The 21,481-nt window shown below is 37.2% G+C and overlaps 1 protein-coding gene across 1 annotated transcript in view; it reads left to right on the forward strand.

Moving 5' to 3' along the window:
* GK5 (glycerol kinase 5) overlaps window positions 1-21,481 on the forward strand; it is a 76,024-nt gene that overhangs the window by 38,730 nt on the left and 15,813 nt on the right. The window contains exons 5-11 of the mRNA XM_068975444.1: window positions 2,725-2,856; window positions 10,423-10,498; window positions 11,035-11,096; window positions 11,179-11,252; window positions 11,449-11,509; window positions 13,393-13,519; window positions 14,885-14,989. Of these exons, the coding sequence (XP_068831545.1) occupies window positions 2,725-2,856; window positions 10,423-10,498; window positions 11,035-11,096; window positions 11,179-11,252; window positions 11,449-11,509; window positions 13,393-13,519; window positions 14,885-14,989 (637 nt within the window). The remainder of the gene's footprint in view (window positions 1-2,724; window positions 2,857-10,422; window positions 10,499-11,034; window positions 11,097-11,178; window positions 11,253-11,448; window positions 11,510-13,392; window positions 13,520-14,884; window positions 14,990-21,481) is intronic.

Below are 21,481 nucleotides of genomic sequence, written 5' to 3' on the forward strand. Positions count from 1 at the left end.
AGTGGTAACAGTTCACAAAACTATAGCATAGTGTTAAACCAGAATATCAACATTAATATATTCCATAGATCTTATTCAGGTTTTCCCAGCTTTACTCTTACTCATCTCTGTTTATAGGTGTATGTGTTTTAGTTTCTATAGTTTTTTCCATATGTTCATTTACCTGGCACCACAGTCAAGGCGCTGAATACTTTCATCACTACAAGGATCCCTCATGCTGCTTTTCTGTAACCACATCTGCCCCTCTCCTGCGTTCCTCCCCACTCTCTCCCGTCCTTAGCTCGTTGCAACCACTAATCTGTCCTTCATTACAAATTTTTCTCGTTTCAAAAATGTGAGACGTGGCATCGTGCAGCATAACCTTTTTTAATCTGGGTCGTTTTTCGCTTAGTATAGTTCCCTGGAGAACACAAGTTGTTACATGTATCAGTGCTCCTTTCTGCTTTATTGCCGAGTTTTATTCATGTGTCACCTGTTGAGGGACACCTGTGCTAGAGTGAGTTTGGAGCTGTTACCGATAAACCTGTTATGAACATTTGTTTACGGGGTTTTATGCGAGCATAAGTTTTCGTTTCTCTGAGGTAAGTACCCCAAGAGGATGACTGCTAGAATATAGGGTAATTGTGTGTTTTGTTTATAAGAAAATAAATGCTGTACTTTTTTTTCAGAGTGGTTGTACCATTTACATTTCCACCAGCAGTGTATGAGTTATAAGATGTATATTTTTTCTAACTTTGAAAAGAATGATTTTTAAAATGAAAGTCGCTCAGTAGTGTCTGACTCTTTGCTACCCCACAGACTATACAGTCCATGAGATTCTCCAGACCAGAATACTGGAGTGGGTAGCCTTTCCCTTCTCCAGGGGTTCTTCCCAACCCAGGGATCAAACCCAGGTCTCCCACATTGCGGGTGGATTCTTTACTAGCTGAGCCCCAAGGGAAGCCCAAGAATACTGGAGTGGGTAGCCTATCCCTTCTCCAGGGGATTTTCCCAACCCAGGAATTGAACTGGGGTCTCCCGAATTGCAGGCAGATTCTTTACCAACTGAGCTATCAGGGAAGCCTGATGATTTTTAAACAGGATGCGTTTTTAATCATTAGGGATTTTTTTTTGTCATTTTAACCATTGAATTATATCTTAGCATTATATCACAATGTAACTTATAGCATTTTTTCTTTTTTAGTAGTATATTAAATAGGGGTTCATTTTAGAACCGTTGTATTCTTGGATGATCTCATTTATTGATTGGATTACTTATTTACCTGTCTCTTCCTGCTAGAATGTAAATTTCGAGGAGACGGGGATTCTGCCTGTTTGCTCTATTTTCTCAGGGCCTTAGCACTGTTCTTGGGACTTGGAAGGCACTCAATAAATAGTTGTTAAGTATATGAACAAAAATGTTCATTGTTTGTATGTTGATTAAAAGTGCAGGTGTTAGAAGTCTTAATATTTTTTGTGTGCCACCAAAGTATCTACATTTTAACAGAAGGTACCTGAAGGATCCCAAATCTAAGTTTTTATAGAGAAAAATCTAGTTGCTTGTGGAGGAAGAACTTCAGTTTGAAGCATTTCTTAACATATATCAGAAAGAGGATAATTAAATACTTTTTTAAAAGTCTTATATTTAATAAGTAATGTAAAGTGCAGAAGGTTGGAGTGCAGAAGGTCGGAGTCCTGAACAGGATGAAAAGGAGGGTACAACTTCTGGTTATAAGATGAATAAGGTCTGGGAATCTAACGTGTAATGTGATGACTACAGTTAATAATTCTATATTGTATAACTGAAATTTGCTAAGAGAGTAGAACTTAAATGCTCTCACCAAAAAGAAAGAAAAGGTGAAAAAAGCTGAAGTCTGTTGTTCAAAAAAAAAAATGAGGAACAAAACTGTAATGACAGAACCGAGTCTACACATTCATTGATTGATGCCTTATGCCAAAAATGGAAGAAAAATAAATTTGTATTTCTATTTTAAATAAACCAAAATCTTTCAGTTTGGTTGATAAATAGATTCTCTATAATTGAATTTTTTGTAAAACATCAGTTTCAGAAGTTGAATCATCCATCTGCATCCTTGTCATTAGGTAGCAGGATACGTGTTTATTTTGTTCTTTTGAGGGTTTTTTTTAGTATGTTTTACAAACCTTAAAGCTCAATGCTAGTTTTTTGTATAAGGCTTTTTTTTTTCCAATTAAAGATTTTACATACTAAGAAGTAAACTTAAAACTGTATATTAAAAAAAAGCCTGTATATTTAATCTTCAATCATTAGATAAATATAAATAGTATTAAATAAAATAATTCATCCCAAATTTTAAACACTTAATCTGTAGGGAAACTTCCCTTCTGGGTTAATACTAAGTTGATTAAAAATATATTTCTAATAGAAAAATAGCCTTCTCCCTTGACTCTCTTGCTTTACTTCCCTAGTTAAAAATAGGTAAAGAGGTAGAAAATAGTTATTTTTAAAAGGTTTTTGTAAGTGCTTGAGCCTCTAGTGTTCTAAAAAAATTCATAGTAGGTGTGTCACATTTCATATTTTAGACTGCAAATTGTCCTCTTAGGGTGCTTTGCTTGATTTCCTTATGTGCTGAGGACACTATATAAGGAGTTAAAGAAGTTGTTTGCTGTTGAGTTTGTTTGCATGTGTATAGAATTGATATAGAAACATCAAAGGCCATTAAACACATTTTCCTAAAATATCCTTTTTTTTTTTTAAACAAATAGCTCATACACAGTTCCTGCCGAGTACTGCACTTTTTCACCAGAATTAAACAGTTTCTAGCGGCCAGTTTGTTCACTTTCACAACTCAGCATGTTTCTTTGAGACTGGCCTGGATTTTGCAGAACCTGACTGAGGTAAGAAAAGATTATATGTGTGTGTATTTGAGGGATGAAAAAAAAATGGAAGGAATAAGGATATTAATTTGATTATTTGAGGGAAAATTGTGTCTACCACATTGGGATGGAAGACAAGGAATCTTTACTCAATATTTCTTTAAACCATTTTTATGGTGAATCATGTCACATATAGAAAAGTAAATGAACCAAAATGCACCTACCACTCAGTGATACTTTTGGAGCAAACCTCTGTTTAACACTACGTGAATCAAAAAGTAGAACACGGTGGCACTGTGTGTTACATTTTCTTTCCATGTTTGTAATTTACATGTTTATTCCTCGGCACTACACTTAGGTTTCTTTGCTGGAATATTTTTGAACTTTGTAAATGGAATCATACAGTGTTTATTCTTTTGTGTCTGACTCCTTTTGCTTAGTGTTATATTTGTGAAATATACCATTGTGTGTAAATTAATTTTCTTACCTTCTCATTGCTATTTAGTGTTCAGCATATGGTTTTACCATGGTGTGTGTATCCATTCTGTTCATGTACATTTGCTTTATTTCCAGTCTGGGGCCATTATGGATAATGGTGTGTATTTCTATTGCTGTAAATGTGTTTCTATTGTATCTATACATGGGAATGGAATTTTTTAGGGCATAAAGGTGTATATATATTTTTTCACCTTTAGTGGATAATATCAAACGCTTTTACAGTTTTTGTCAATTTACACACCCCTCAGCAGTGAATGAGAGAGCTTATAATTTCACTTACCATCATAATTGATATTATCAGTCTTTAATTTTAGCCATTTTGGTGGGTAGGTGGTGATATGTCATTGTGATTTTAGACTAGATTAAAAAAATGAAATCAAGCTGTGGTGCTATCTTACAGGAGACATACTTTAGACCAAAAAAACAGATCGGTTAAGATTAAATGGAGAGTTCCCTTGGGATCTAGAGGGTGAGTTCTGGGCTTTCACTTCTGGGGCCCAGGTTCAGTCCCTGATCAGCATGCCCCTCCCCAAAAAAGAAAATGGCTAGTGAATGAGTCAAAATGACACTTAAATAAAAGAGTAAATGGATGGAATCTACTATACAGAACAGACTCACAGACATACAGAAGACAGTCTTGTGATTGCCAAGGGGGAGGGGGAGTTGTTGAAGGAATGATTTAGAGTCTGAGATCAGCTGGTGCAAATTAGAATGTATAGGATGACAGGGACTTACTCTGTAGCACACAGAGCTACAATCAATATTCTGTGATAAACTATAATGGAAAAAATATGAAAAAGAATATATAGACACATATATAATTGAATCATTCTGCTATATAGCAGAAATTTATACAACAATGTGAATCAGCTATACCTCAGTGAAATATTTTTTTAAAAAGTCAGTGGATCAATTCATGTTGATGGATGGCAAAACCAATACAATATTGTAAAGTAATTAGCTTCCAATTAAAATAAATAAATTTAAATTTAAAAAAAAAGTCAACAGATAGAAAAGATGTCCATGCAAACAGCAACCATAAGCTAAATGACTATGCTAATATTAGATAAAACAGACTTTAAAAACAAACAAAAGTTTTACTAAAGATAAAGAAGAGCATTTTAAAATAATAAGTCAATCCATCACAACAATTACAAACTTGTATGCACCTAATAACAGTGTTCTAAAATACAGGAAATAAAAATTGGCAGAACCAAAAGTGAAAATAAAAAATTCATCAGTGGTAGTCGGAGATGTCAGTATCCCACTTCAATAATTGGTAGAACAGCTGGAGAGAAGATCGATAAGGAAACAGAAAACTTGAACAATAGCATAAACTATCTAGACCTAATAGACTTTTATAGAAAACTAATAACAATAAAACGAAGATCATGGCATCCGGTCCCATCACTTCATGGGAAATAGATGGGGAAACAGTGGAAACAGTGTCAGAGTTTATTTTTGGGGGCTCCAAAATCACTACAGATGGTGATTGCAGCCATGAAATTAAAAGACGCTTACTCCTTGGAAGAAAAGTTATGACCAACCTAGATAGTATATTCAAAAGCAGAGACATTACTTTGCCGACTAAGGTCCGTCTAGTCAAGGCTATGGTTTTTCCAGTGGTCATGTATGGATGTGAGAGTTGGACTGTGAAGAAAGCTGAGCACCGAAGAATGATGTGTTTGAACTGTGGTGTTGGAGAAGACTCTTGAGAGTCCCTAGGACTGCAAGGAGATCCAACCAGTCCATTCTGAAGGAGATCAGCCCTGGGATTTCTTTGGAAGGAATGATGCTAAAGCTGAAACTCCAGTACTTTGGCCACCTCATGTGAAGAGTTGACTCATTGGAAAAGACTCTGATGCTGGGAGGGATTGGGGGCAGGAGGAGAAGGGGACGACAGAGAATGAGATGGCTGGATGGCATCACTGACTCGATGGATGTGAGTCTGAGTGAACTCCGGGAGATCGTGATGAACAGGGAGGCCTAGCGTGCTGCAATTCATGGGGTCGAAAAGAGTCGGACACGACTGAGCGACTGAACTGAACTGAACTGAATAACAACAGGATATACATCCTTCTTAAGTGTGTATGGAAGCTTCTCCAGGATAGACTATATTCTACACCATAATACGGTCTCAATACATTTAAAAGGGCTGAAAGTATACAAAGTATTTCTATGACTACAAAGGAATGAAATTTGAAATAAGTAATAGAAGGTTGGGAAGTTCAAAACCATGTGGAAATTAAACAAAGCAATTTAAATAATCTGTTAAAAAAGGAAATCTCAAGAGAAATTAGAACATATTTTGAAATGAATGAAAACATAGTATACCAAAATGTGATGTAGCAAGAATAGTGTTTACAAGGAAATATAGATTAAGACTAAATTACATAGAGAAACTATGTTAAAACAAATCTAATATTCTATCTTAAGATACTGGGGAAAAAAATGAGCAAACTAAACCCAGACAAGCTGAAGGAAAGTAATATAAAGACTAGAGTGAAAACTGTTGAAATAAAGAATAGAAAAACAGTTGAAAAAATCAACAGAACCAAAAGTGGGTTTGAAAAGATTAGCTAGACTGACAAAGAAAAAGAAAAAACAAAAAGAAGATCCAGATAACTAAAATTATGAATGAATATTAATTCCAGCTTCACTGAAGTTAAAAGCATTAGACAATACTATGAACAGGCATATGCGAGCAAATTAGATAACTTAAATAAAAGGGGAAATTTCTTAGAAATGCACAACTACCCAGACTGACTCAAGAAGATATATGCAAGCTGAATAAATCATTTGTCCATTAAGAAATTAGTACATTTTAATTTTAGAGGAGTTTTAGGTTTACAGAAACCTTGAGCAGAAAGTACAGAGTTTCCATATTCCCCCAATACAGTTTTCCTATTATTAATATGCTGTATTTGTTACAATTGATAATCAATAGTGACACATTATTATACAGTATTATTAATGTGATATATCTACAATTACAGTATCGTTCACAGTGGTTTCACTGTGCAGATTTTATATGAACATAAATTTTCACCTCATTTGGATAAATACCTAGGTATGCAATTGCTGGATGATAAGGTAAGAGTATGTTTTAAATTTGTTAAGAAACTGCCAAATTGTCTTCCGAAGTGGTTCTACCATTTTGCATTCATCCCAACAATGAATGGGAGTTGCTTCATATCCTTGCTAACATTTGATGTCAGTACTTTGGATTTTAGCTATTCTAATAGTTGTGAGGTTGTGAAGTGGAGAAGGAAATGGCAACCCACTCCACTGTTCTTTCCTGGAGAATCCCATGACAGAGGAATCTGGTGGGCTACAGTCCATGGGCTTCCCTGGTGGCATAGATGGTAAAGCATCTGCCTGCAATGTGGGAGACCTGGGTTCAGTCCCTGGGTTGGGAAGATCCCCTGGAGAAGGAAATGGCAACCCACTCCAGCACTCTTGCTGGAAAATTCCATGGACAGAGGAGCCTGGTAGGCTATAATCCATGGGGTAGCAAAGAGTCGGACATGACTGAGAGAATTCACTTTCACAGTCTGTGGGGTCGCAAAGGGTTGGACACGACTGAGTGACTAACACACAATAGTTGTGAAGTAGTATCTCATTGGTTTAATTTATAATTTCCTAATAACATGTGATACAGAAATATGGCTCTACTTTTATTTCTTATTCTTTATGTTGATAAGGACCTGCAGGATATATATTGACTAGAAAGGATGACTGCAAAGATCCTTTTCTCATCCTGATCTTGAAACAAAAGCTTTCAACATTTCACCAGTTAGTATGAATCTATTATAGGTTTTCTTTAGATATTCTTAATCAAATTTAAAGAAATACTCTCCTTTTCCTGTTTGCTAAGATATTTTGTAATGTATGGATGTTGATTTATCAGGCACATTTTCTGCACTTATCTCAGTGTGACAACCTGCCTGGGCCTCATGCGTGCATGCATGCTAAGTTGCTTCAGTCGTATCCGACCATGTGCGACCCCATGGACTATACAGGCTCCTCTGTCCATGGGATTCTCCAGGCAAGACTACTGAAGTGGGTTGCCATTCCCTTCCCCAAGGGATCTTCCCAACCCAGGGCTTGAACTCCTGTCTCTTACATCTCCTGGATTGGCAGATGGGTCCTTTACCACTGGTGCCACCTGGGAAGCTTGGGCCTTGTAAGAAGTTTTAAATTCATTGCTTGATATCTTGTTGATTTGGAAAACTGATAATATCAACTATTATCTTCAAGTATAAATTTCTGCTCCATTCTCCTTCTGAAAATCTGCTTATATGTATGTGAGATCTTTTGACTAAATCCTTTTTGACTCCCACTCTTTATTACATATTTTCCATTTTTTGGTCTCTATGGGCCTTATTTTGGGTATTTTTATCTAACCTGTCTTCCAACTCTTTTATTATCTCTTTTCTTTTTCTAATACACTGTTATTAAAACCCAACCATTAAGTTCTTAGTTTTTTAGTTTTAGAATTTCTTTCCACCCCTATGCCCCAAGTCAGTGTGTTACTTTAAAAGTCCGTGGCTAGTATTTGTAACTCCTATGGATTGTCTCTCCTTCCCACCCTCAGCAGCCACCCCCGCCACGATGTTCTCTTGTTTCCTCATATGCCTGATTACTTTGTTGTTATTCAGTCACTAAGTCATGTCTGATGCCATGGGCCGCAGCACACCAGGCTTCCCTGTCCTCCACCATCTCCCAGAGTTTGCTCAAACTCATGTCCATTGAGTAGGTGATGCCATCCAACTATCTCAGCCTCTGTTGCCCCTTTTCCTCCTGCCTTCAGTCTTTCCCAGCATCAGGGTCTTTTCCAGTGAATCAGCTCTTCGCATCAGGTGGCCAAAGTATTGGAGCTTTAGCTTCGGCATCAGTCCTTCTGATGAATATCAGGGTTGATTTCCTTTAGGATTGACTGGTTTGATTGCAAGGTGACAATATACAGCCTTGACATACTCCTTTCTCAATTTTAAAGCAGTCCATTGTTTCATGTCTGGTTCTAACTGTTGCTTCTTGACCTGCACACAGGTTTCTCAGATAGGTTTCTCAGATAGGTTTCTCAGCAGATAAGGTGGTCTGGTATTCTCATCTCTTTAAGAATTTTCCACAGTTTGTTGTGATCCACACAGTCAAAGGCTTTAGCGTAGTCATGAAGCATAAGTATATATTTTTCTGGAATTCTCTTGCTTTTTCTGTGATCCAGTGGATGTTGGCAATTTGATCTCCAGTTCCTCTGCCTTTTCTAAATCTAGCTTGGTTGAAATGATTCGAAGCTGAGATGGAGTTCCCTGTAAGAAACTTTTAGTTTACCCCTCCTCCTACAGTAGAGTCATTTGGAGTCTTAACCCAATGTGAAGAGGATTGCTCTTGGTCTTCCTGCTTTAGGAAGCCCTGATACTACTCTGTCCCTCGCTAACCTCATGAGGACCTACTGCCTATCAGAGGGGCTGGCCCTGAAGTAGTTTTTAAATGAACAGATGAGTTTACTACCTGGTGGGCATTGTTGCTACTCGCTGAAATACAGATTAACCTCTGGGGACTTGCCTGTTGGTCCAGTGGTTAAGACTGCACTCCCAATGCCAGGGGCACAGATTCAGTCCCTGGTCAGGGAACTAGAATCATGACACATGGCATGGCAAAAAAGAAAGATGCAGATGAACCTTCGTCTAATTTGAAACAAATTATAGAATCACAATTTCTAAATTTAGGAAGTTTCAAATATCATTATTTTACTTTAAGTTCTCCATATTTAGGGTTCCTGGTGGCTCAGCGGTAAAGAATCCGCCTGCAGTGTAGGAGTCACAGGAGATACAGGTTCAGTCACTGAGTCTGGAAGATCCCTTGGAGGAGAGCATGGCAACCCACTCCATATTCTTGCCTGGGGAATCCCATGGACAGAAGAACCTGGGGGGCTACAGTCCAAGGGATTGCAAAGAGTTGGACATGACTGAAGCAGCTTAGCACACATGTACACATTCCATATTTAAGTGGTATAACCCCTGACTCTTCAAAATACTTGTTATAAGAAATCTACAGGTGACTTCTCTTTTTAAAACTTATGCCATTCATCTTCTTTCATTGATCCCTGCTACTATTAAAATATAATTCATTCTTAAATATGTTCATTTGCTGGTTTTTTTTTTACCTCATTTATTTAGCAAGTTTTTTTTTTAACGTCTGTTATTTGAAAGAGATGTTCCTAGGTGTTGGAGTTATAAATGTAATCCAGTTCCTGCTCTTAAGGAGCTTAGGGAATGAATGGTGTTGTGAGATAATAACTGTATGGAAGATATCTTTGAATGCTGGGTTGGGCATATCCAGGAAACGCTAGTCTTAAAGGACAAGTAAGAGTTGGAGAGATGACCAAGTAGGATTTGGGGAATTGTTTTCCAGTAAGTTAACGATATCTTTACAAGCTTGGCAGTTTCTCTGTTAGCTAGTTTAAGGAGGTTTTGATTCTTTTTTTGCTTTGGCAGATTTCTTCTGTGATGTGCCAAGTAAGTAATATTTTAGGCTTTCAGAGGTCATGAGGATTCCCTCGCAACTAATCCACCACTGTAGCATGAAAGTAGCCATAAATAATACATAAAGAAATGAGCGTGGCTGTGCTCTCTGTGTTCGGTAAAACTTTAAGGAAATGAGAAGTTGAATTTCATGTTTCATGTATTACAAAGTATTCTTTTTGTTATTTTAACCATTATAAAATTACAAAAGCATTCTTAACTTGTGATATAGAAACAGGCAACTGTTTTGATTTGACCTGTGAGCTTTATTGTGCTACATGGCATTTTAGACTTTCTATATTTAGACATATTTGTATATGTAAACTAAAAAATAGATACACTTTTTCTTCATCACAAAAGTAAGCATGCTAGGTGTAAAACTAAAGCCTTTCGTACTCTATAGTAATTGCTTAGAATTGTTGAGGGTAAGTTCTAGAAATTATTTCTCTATATATTAATTTTTATAAAAAATGAGATGATACTGTGTTTAGTGATCGGCACTTGATCATGCACTTAATAATTTATCCTTTTTGAACTGATTGTGTGCTGTTGTGTTTTCAAGGTGCGAAAAGCAACAGAAGAAGAAAATTGCTGCTTTGGGACTGTCGATACCTGGTTGTTACATAAACTCACAAAAGGTAAAGGTGATTTGATAGATCTGCTCAGGCAACTGGAATTTGACCAATAGAAATCATTCATCTTAAAGAAGTGAAAGTTTTAAACTTTTTCCCCCATATCGCAGACATCCTGTTTTTTCTGGGACCCTAATAACTTCCTGTTATAGTAAAGCTAGATTAATTTCAGATATTTTCTAAGACAAGAGTGATTTTTAAATTGTGATGACACCTCAAACGTAAGACTGAAAACATAAGAATGTTTGAGAGTGTAAGACTTGAGTTCAATACTGAATCTGCTTCTTTGCAACTATACCTAGAGTATATATAGCTGTAGGTAATCACATTGCTTCTCTGAGCCCCTTTCCTCATCTTTAAACTGGGAATCATGATCTGACAATGTGCCTAAAAGCCTTAAACAGGAAATTGCTTTGGAGACTTTGCGCTGGAAATGCACATTTTGAATGAATTTAAGAGCAGGCAAGGTTGAGACTGATAAGGATATGGGTGTAGATTGATACTACCTGGTAATAAATAGATCATTTCCAATGTAAATTTAGGTTCTGAATTTGCCACAGATTTTTCAAATGCCAGCACAACTGGACTTTTTGACCCATATGAGGTAAAGTTTTTTCCCCTTCTTTGTGAATCATCAATTTTTGTGTAATTTAGCTAGGATTTTGATGACATATTTTTATGCCCAGATGTGTTGGAGCAAGATCATTACCTCCCTGCTTTCAATCCCGCTCTCTCTCCTGCCTCCTGTGAAGGATACGAGGTAATAATGAAAATCAGATATAGAAACCAGCAAAATTGTCCCTGAATTCACCTCGCCTTTGTGGGGAAAAGTATTTTATCACTATTACACCTCTAAGGTGCTTGTATGTTCACGATGTAACTTTTTGGGCTATGTTAAATTTTAGAATTAATATTTCTAGAGCTATAACTTACTTTTTAATCAATTTTATTTGAAGCCACAATTTTGGATCAGTGGATGAAGAGATATTTGGTGTGCCTATACCAATAGTGGCCTTGGTAAGTAGAAAACTTGAGGATTTTTCCTTGTATAGTATAAACTAAATGAATATCTGTGAATAGTTAGGTTTAGTTTAAGAAACACAAACGTCCTTGCAGAATAGAGTATGTTTTTTCTTTTTAAGTTAAAGGGCCCTGAATATAATCAGAAGGATTCTCTGTTTTCTGGAAAGGGGACCAATGGGCTAGTGTTCTATCAAGGAAATTCTTTATAACTTTTTCTGACTTCTCTATATGTTGTTTTCCAGAAAAGTACTATGTTAAATTTTTAGAAAATGTTGTATTCTGAGTAATATGTGGTTTACATTTGATATTCTGAGACAGGAAGCAGTGATAGGGCCAAGGCTTAATTTATATTAATATAATGAGAAACTGTGAGAGGGAAATTAAAATAAAAAGACAAATATTTGCATTTTATTTTTTATTATTTTTTAAAGTGTATCTACATTTTATAAAATCCTTTGGGTCTACTGAGACAATAAAGAATCTGTGGATGAGTGAAAAATCAGCTGTTTCTGGTTTTTGAAGTTTCTTTGTTTCCTTTTAGTAATTAGTTACTTAATTTGGCTGTGCCAGGTATTGGTTGATACATGCAGGATCTTTAGCTGTGGCATGTGAACTCTTAGCTGCAACATGTAGGATCTAGTTTCTTGACTAGGGATCAAACCCAGGCCCCCTGTATTGCCAGCACAGAGTCTCAGCCACTGGACCACCAGGAGCCCCTGAGGTTTCTTTCTTGACTATAGAAACTCAGGCCTTGCTTTGAATTTCCTGTAACAGCTTAAGAAGGAGGTGTAGAACATCTGACCCTAGATAGACAATCACTCCAGTAGGTAGAGGAGTCAAGTGAGGGGAGGGGAATTTAATTCTCAAGTTACAAATTCCTGGAGATCAGTCTTATTCAACTTGGAGTAGGCTCAGGTTTAGATTAAGGTATGGCTAGAAAACTTACTGATTAGTGAGAAAGAATTCTTCAGGTGAGTTTTGGTTCTTAAAATATTGCAGTGTGTATATATATATATTATATATATATATATATAATATATATCTACATGTAGTTACATTAGTAAAATGTTATAGGGAGTTCCCTGGTGGTCTGATAGTTAGGATTTGACACTTTCGCTGTCGTGGCTGGAGTTCAATTCCTGATCGGGAGACTGAGATCCCACAAGCCATGTGTTGTGGCCAAAAAAAAAAGTTATAATTTTTCTTTTTAACAAAAATGTATGGTTGGGAAATACATGGTTTTAACCTACATCTACTTATTCACCTATGCTACTTCTTAAAAGGGAAATTGGTGTGGTCCGTTATTTTGACTAATGAATGAAGGTGCTTGCAAGTTGCAAATGACCAGCCTTAGCTGTTTTTTTCTGCACAATTTTATTCTGACTTTTGTTATGAAGATTATTCTTATGATTCTTCAAAGTGGTCAAGTAGTGAAGTGAAGTCGCTCAGTCGTGTCCGACTCTTTGTCACCCCATGGACTGTAGCCTATCAGGCTCTTCCGTCCATGGGATTTTCCAGGCAAGAGTGCTGGAGTGGATTGCCATTTCCTTCTCCAGGAGACCTTCCCGACCCAGGAATCGAACTCGGGTCTCCCGCATTACAGGCAGACGCTTTACCATGGGAGCCATCAGGGAAGCCCAGATTGCCCACTAAAAATTCCCGAGAGATGTTAGTTTTCCACATAATGTTATAGTCCTAGAGAGACTCCTGTTATATAGTTGTTACTATGTTCTCTCCAGGGAGTTTGTTTAAAGGAAAAAGAAAAAAAAGGAAAGAAAATATTGAACCATGAGACTACAGTGAGTAAGATAGTGGGATACAGTGAAATGGAACACTGCTAAAGGCATAAAGACCTTAGATTTGTTTGTCTTTGGCAGGTCGCAGACCAGCAATCAGCCATGTTTGGAGAATGCTGCTTTCAGACAGGAGATGTGAAGTTAACCATGGGAACTGGGACGTTTTTGGATATTAATACTGGAAGTAACCCTCAACAGAGTGTTGGAGGTAAGGAGTTAGAATTTATCCTATTTGTTAATGAAATACCATTTTTTTCACTCACTTAACTATTGTGACACTACTTTCCTATTTTATATTAAGGATATTCTGTAATATTTTTCATTATTCTTCTGAGAGATAGTCAATACCTACTTGCTTTTATTCTTTTAATTAAAAACACTAAATAATAACCAGGATTCTATGGAAAAATTCAGCAAGATTAGGATATTTTGGTCAGCTTTTCAAAGATTTACCTTTAACACTTGTTATGTTTATTTGAATCATCTTTCTAGGTGTCTAAAATTTCTTTCATGTGTTGGGATTTATTCTTTTCGTGAATATTTTTGGGGTTGGTACTTCTCAACTAGGGATGCATGTGTATTTAGGGTTTCATTCTAATTTATTTTTTTTGGCTCACAGTATGGCATGCGGGATCTTATTAACAGTTTCCTGACCAGGGATGGAACCCCTAGCCCCTGTGGTGAAAGCATGGGGTCTTAACCACTGGACCACCAGGGAGTGTGTTAGTTAGTCATGTCTGACCCTCTGTGACCCTATGGACTGTAGCCCGCTAGGCTCTTCAGAAGTCCATGGAATTCTTTAGGCAAGAATACTGGAGTAGGAAGTCCTGTATATTTAGAATTTTAATAACAACTGCTAAGAATTTGTTCTCCCTAATCGAAGAAATCCTGGAATGCAGAATCGAAGAAATTTAGATTGTGTAACTACACTCGGAAGCGCTTGGGGCTTTTAGTCTGAGCCCTGGTCCTTTAACATGGTTACTTAGAGGTGGATTTTAAAATCTTGTTCCTGTCTTTCATCCTCCCTACTGTTCTTCATTTTCCCTTAATTGGGAAAATGAAAGCTAGAAAAATGATCTTTATAAAAATTAAGTGGAAAAAAAAAGGTAAATGATTGTTGTTTCTATTTAGAAACCTTATTTAGAAACTGCAGATAAATGCAATAACATGGTTAGTTCTCTAACAAACAAATCTTGTAATAAGCATTACTTTCTCAATTAAAATATTGTTTTTGTGTTTCTAGAGACATAGATATGCTTATAGCTAATAAAAGCTAATATATATTGTTCATATTCTATGCCAGGCACTTATTCTTTTTCTGTATTAACTCAGTTTATTCTCACAGGAGCTCTCTGAGGTAGGCCGCTCTACAGTCAAGAAAACTGAAGCTAAGAAGTTAGAAACTTGTAAAACCACACCTAGAAAATGAGACAGGGCTGGGATTTGAACTCAGGCAGTCTGACTCCACAGGCATGTTGCTAGTTTTTGAGATAATCAGATAGCTCCACTGCAGACACCTCTGTAATGAATTCACTCTTTATTATGTGACTTATATTGTTTATTTGTTTTTGAGGCTTTTATCCATTAATTGGGTGGAAGATCGGCCAAGAAGTGGTGTGCTTAGCTGAAGGCAATGCGGGAGACACAGGCACTGCCATAGAGTGGGCTCAACAGTTAGGTAAGTTATCTTCTAAATGGCTTTCATTGATAGGCCAGCCCTAACTCAAGACAACCACATGATCTAATCAGCAGGGAATGAATGGATTGTTTGAATGAAACTCAAAATAAAATGGCACATACTAGAAGAAAATATGGGCCTCCCTGATGGCTCAAATGGTAAAGAATCTGCCTGCAATGCAGGAGACCCCGGTTTGATCCCTGGGTTAGGAAGATCCCCTGGAGAAAGAAATGGCTTCCTGCTCTAATATTCTTGTCTGGAGAATTCCATGGATAGAGCCACTATTTTGTGATGCATTCATTGTCTGTCATCTTTGTTCTTCACTGTCTAGTTGGTCTGTGACTGTGTCTAATCAAAATTCTGAGTCTGCAAAGTTAGACTTAAGTGATCTCTGGAAACCTCCTCTCCCTTCCAGTTGTGACCTGTCCTGGCTTTCCCTGGAGAGCCCTCCTTTTATTCTCCTTCCATCCATTTAAAATATGCTCCTGTTTTTCACTGGCTGCTCAGAAGTCTTTGATTTCTTCATTTAGAATAGTTTAAATTGCCTTTATAATATTCTCAGTGTCATGGATAGTGTCATGTATGAGAGAAAACCTACTATGGAGGAGCTATGCAGTGTCATACATAAGAGTATGGCCCTGGTTCCGTCAGCCTCTGTTTTTAAATTTTATTTTATAATGGAGTATACTGGTAGCTCAGTTGGTAAAGAATCCCCTTGCCAATGCAGGAGATGTAGGTTCAATCCCTGGGTTGGGAAAATCCCCTGGAGAAGGAAATGGCAACCTACTCCAGTATTCTTGCCTGGATAAATTCCATGGACAGAGGACCCTGGCAGGATTGAAGTATACTTGATTTACATTGTTGTGCCAATCTCTGGGCTAGTCACAGCAAAGTGACTTCATTTTACATGTATATACATTCTTTTTTTAATATTCTTTTCCATTATGGTTTATCTCAGGGGATTGGATATAGTTCCCTGCACTGTACAGTAGGACCTTGTTGTTTATCCATTCTAAATGTAATAGTTTGCATCTACCAACTCCAAATTCCCAGCCTTCTCTCTCTTTTCCCCTGCTCCCTCCTGGCAACCACAAGTCTGATCTTTATGTCCACACCACAAGCTAAATTTAGAATTTTTTTGTTCTTCCTAAAAGAAACCCCCATACCCATTGGTGGTGATTCCCCATTTCACACCCCACGCCCCAGCCCTAAGCTGCTGTTAATCTACTTTCTGTGTCAATAGATTTGTGTATTCTGGAAATTTCATAGGGATGGAATCAAACAGTATGTGGTCTGTTATAACTGGCTTCTTTCACTCACCCATATTTTAGCATGTATCATTGCTTCATTTCTTTTTATTGCTGAATAATTTTCCATTATATGCATGTGCCATGGTTTATCCACTCATCAGTTGATGGGCATCTGGGTTGTTTCTACTTTTTGGCTATTGTGAACAATGAACAGTCTGTATATTACATAACCATATTTAATACATGCAGTATGTAATGCTGTATACCTAAGTATTAACAATAGCTATCTCTGATGATTAAATTTTGAGAAGGTCTGGCTTTTTACTTTGCTGATTTGAACTAAGCTGATTTTGTTTAAAGACAAAAATAGTTCTGTTGGCAGAAAACATACAATCTGGAGGAAAATACCAATCTCTGCTTCCTCCTTTCTTTCTTTCTGTTTCTCTGTACCTTCATTATAAGCTTAAGATATCTGCTACCAAAAAGCAGATGTTTACTTGAAAAGTTTTTATCACGTAAAATCTCTTCTTTAAATGTACTACTTTCCATTTTTGGACATGTGTTTTTAAGTCAACTCAGAATTATCAGAAATAGAAAATATGGGAAATTCTCTGGAGGTCCAGTAGTCAAGCCTCTGCACCTGTACTGCCAAGGGTGAGGGGTCATTTCCTTGTTAGGGAAGTAAGATCCCACAAGCTGCACAGTGTGACCAAAAAAACAAGCAAAAAAGAAATAGAAAATATAGGTTATATATAAATATTTTTTTAATTTTTCCTTTTATTAATTTTGCTCCTTCCTAAAAGATGCAAAGGAAAAGCAGAAGGACTTCACATTCCTCACTGAAAAAAAAGATCTTTCCCTAGTTCCTTATGACAGCATGTGCACATTGCCAGTGGAAATCATTTCCACTGCTTTGCTGGCTTGAGGCTCAGTCACTGTGACTCTCAAGTGATGAAACTATTTTCTGGGAGGTGGAGCTAAATGGCCCTGACCTAGAAAAGTGATGTGTTTTCAGTGGAGGCATAAGGAGCCCCACCAAAGGCCAGTCCCATCTCTGGCAGGAAACAAGAAACCAATGTCTGACTGAAGAGAGAGAGAATTCAGAGTTGAATTATTTACTTTAAAATTTTTATTATTAACAGAACTACGCAGTGGTATTTATTAAATTACTGGTATATACCTGTCTGAAATTCATGCAAAAAGTTGACCTTTATTTTAATATATCTCTTTCTATCCTGAGAATTCACTGTAATATCTGTGAATTAATAACTGAATTATATTAATTATTAATTACAATTAATAATTAGATAAACTTAATTATAGTATATTATAATATACATATGTAAAACAGTTATATAATTATTAATTACAATTAATTAATTAATTTAGAAAAAATAACTGAATTATATTCAGGAGAGACACAGTGTATCAGAGCCTAAGTAACCTGGTCACTTTCTTGGGGATGTGTATTCTGAGCCTTTATGTCTCTGTGTGATGTTCTTGGTTTGTACCATTCTGAATGGTGGCTTCCTTCTACCCCTTTTCTGGGGTGGACACTTCAGGCTTAGGTGTAAAAGCTCTTCTAAACCAGTTCCATCTTCATTTTTAAATTTTATTTTCTTAGTCTTTTTACATAGGCCAGTTCTCTCTCACTTTTCCCCCTTACTCCCTATGTTAACTGCCCCATTTGAGTCCCTGTGGGATCGTCTCTTTTTCCTTTTCATCTGGTCCATCTCTGTTCCCCTTCACTCTTTGTTCTATTTGGCATCACAATCTTAGAAATATGTTTACGTCTTCCAGCTTTTATTCACTTAACAAATAATTGAGTGCTAAGTACAAGCCCGGAACTCCGTGCTAGGAGACACCTAGGAGTAAGGCAGACACTTCCTGCCTTCATGAAGGTCATAGTCTAGCAGGGAAGATGTATATTAAATGAATAATTGGGAAAAAAAAAAAAACAGTGTTAAATACCAGGACGGAGAAGTATAAATAGAACCAATGATCCTTTTCTAAAGGGAGGGCTTTGTCTGGTACGGGGACCCAGCAGGCTTCTTTAAAGAAGTGATATTTCAGCTGAGCCCTGAAGGAGAAACAAGAGTGATTGGACAGATGAGGGAGGCAGCTGGTCAAGGAGCAGCCCAAGCAGAGAGGACCAGTGAAGAAGGCCCTGAGGAGAGAGGGGCATGGGCCATTTAAGGAACTGAAAGAATGCACCGTTTCTTTTCTGCGACTGAGACAGTTCCCATCTCTGTTGTCCTCCCGTGATGTGGGTCAGGAGACATCTTTTCCCTAGCAGTTTCATTTTTAATTGCTACATGTCACATCTGCCTGCTCCAGGCAATCCCCATCAGACTCTGAGCATACATTGAAAGTTACCCAGGACTCTTGTTTACTAGAAATAAAGTAAAACTGATTTCTTCTCTCTGGGTATCTTCCCAAGAGAGATAACAGCCTCTCTCATTAGAGAAGATGAGATAAACATTCTCTCCTCTAGGAACTAATTAGGTGGTGGTGAATGGTGTATGTTATTACTAGTGACTAGTGTCTTTGTTCGTGGTCTTGCATCCCTCTTGCTTCCTGCTGGGATGACAAACAGTAAGCTACATATGGCTGCAGCTGGAGTGGAGCCTGCCCAGCCACAAAGGAAGCCTTGAGCTGTCAAGGAGACTGCAGACACAGGGTCTGTAGAGGGCACCAACAGAATGTTACTGGTGAACATGCTAGAGGCTGTTGAGGATGCTGTTTATTGAGGATGTTCACTATGGATCGAGCCAGCCCAGCCAAGAGCAGATCCCCTCAGCTGTGGAGAAGCAAGAGCTGAGCCTGATCACCCTAGGAGAGCCTGATAGAGACGGACACTTGTACTGATTTTTCTGATTACTCCTCCTCCAGGCTGAAGGGAGAGGCCCAATCTTTCTCATAGTTTGAGAAACCCGAGAGCCAAGGGTGTTCATTCCCTTACCTTTCACTGCCTGCCAGCCCCAGCAGGCCTGACCTGAAAGAGAGCACAAAATATTTAAGGATACACAGCCCCTTGAAGGAGGGTGACCAAGTTCGATACACTACAGCAAACTAAATGTGAGATACATATTGATAGAGGAAAGATCAGAGGAAAAAAAATATGTGACCAATAATAGTCTCTTTTCTGGAATATGAAAATGAAATTATGGAAACAGAATTATGAAAATGTAAAAATTGAAGAGAGAATTGAAAATAACCTTTCCTGAGCTGAAGACAGACCTAAGTTTTCAGAGTGAAATGGCTTTACCAAGTTAAAAAAGGTACAAACTAAGACAGTCATAGGTAGATGAATTGTGTGAATCTCAAGAATAAAGAAAAGAGTCAAGATAGAAAGAATAGTTTGTTTCTAAAGAGGAGAGAATCAGATCAGCATGGAAGTTAGTTGTAAAGTTTGGAAAGTGGAACTACATCTACAAGTTACAGAGAACAAAGAACAGTGAGCCAGTTTTCCAGGGCCTGACTAAGGCATTCAGATTAAGTGCAGAAGGCACATGTCTTGGCCTTGCAGTAGTTCTGTCTGAAGAAATTACTCAAAAGAACTAGAACAGAAAATCTCAAAATGGAGAAAGCAAAGGATGCAAATAAAGTGATTCCAAATAAAAATATATTTTGCCCTGGTAGCAGGCCAGACTTCTCTTTGTTCTATTTTATTTGAGCTGCTCTTATACCGAACTGATTAAGTTTTCTTACTGTAATGTAAATAGTTTGTTTTCTTACATTAAGAACATAGTTTTTGATATCCTTTTAGGAGGTTGAATTGATCTTAATACCAAGAGCTCCTAATTAAGCCAGGCTTAAAGATTTCATGTGTGTTCATGCTTGGTCTACAAAAGAAAGTAGTATTTCTATTGGATGCTTCAAAATGGTATTCTTTTTTTCTTCCTTCCCACAAATGCTTTTAATTCTGTGATGTGTCATTTGTGGGGCAAATTGTTGATCAAGTATAGGCGACAGAGTGTACATGTTTTCTGTTTTTCATTCTTCTTTCTGTTTCTCTCTCACACACACACACAGACATGCATACACAACAGCCACCGCCACCAAATCCTTTTCTCAGTGCCATACTTGGAAAAGCAAGAGTGGAACATCGCAGCTTGTTATGTAATACAGTTAGAATAGTCAAATGAACAGTAAAAACAGTATTTAAATGGTACTTAGCCACTTGGAAACTTGAAAATATCTTTTCTAAGGTAGCATAGAGCCAAGGAATGCATTGGAAACACAATTTAATAGTAGAAAGTAAAGAAAATGACTGTAATTCTATAAAACAGAAAATTAAAAAAAATACTAGGAGGAAAATGATGAATGCTTATTAATAAGCAAATAAAGAGAAGCATTTTAAATTTCTAAGCCAAAAATGGCAAAGGTATGCAAATCATGAAATTGAGAGAGAATAATAAAAAGGTAATTGGTAAACTGATCTCTTTTATTTATTTATTTTTCTTTTAAACATCTCTAAGTTACGTATAACTACGTATATGGAGAGACAGAGGAAATGAGAACTGTTTCAGCTTTTTGTTTTGAAATGATTTCAAAATTGTAAAAATAATACAAAAATTCTTATATACCTTTATCCCAGATTTGCCATGTTTCAACATCTTTCCGTGACTGCTTTATCTATTATCCACCCATTCATCTTTCCATCCAGTATGCTCTTGTTGTTGTTGCTTAGTTGCTCAGTCGTGTCTGACTCTTTGCGACCCCGTGGACTGTAGCCCGCCATGTTCCTTTGTCCTTGAAATTCTCCAGGTGAGAATAATGGAGTGGGTTGACATTTCCCTCTCCAGGGGCTTTTCCTGACCCAGGGATCAAATCCTCATACCCGGTATTGGCAGGCCCATTTTTTACCAGTGAGCCACCAGTGAAATCCCCAATATGCTATAAAATAGATAAATATCTATATAATTTTCTCAGCTCTTTGGTAATAGATTGCATGTATCTTACTCCTTTTCCTGTAGTATTTCACTGTGTTATTTCCTAAGAACAAGAATATCTTCTTACTAATATTCTCCTCTTCCTAATATTCTTAGAAATATTATCTTCCCAAGAACAAGAATCCCTCAAGTGGGATTATTAACTTCAGAAAACTTAACATTGGGTCCAGTACTTTCATCAGGTTTACAATCTACTTTCCAATTTTGTCATATGTCCCAGTCCTGTCGTTCATGGCAATTTTTTCCACTACAGAATCCAGTCCAGGATTGCTTATGCATGTGTGTGT

The sequence above is a fragment of the Capricornis sumatraensis genome, chromosome 1 (genome assembly GCF_032405125.1).
Source record: "Capricornis sumatraensis isolate serow.1 chromosome 1, serow.2, whole genome shotgun sequence".
Lineage (NCBI taxonomy): Eukaryota > Metazoa > Chordata > Mammalia > Artiodactyla > Bovidae > Capricornis > Capricornis sumatraensis.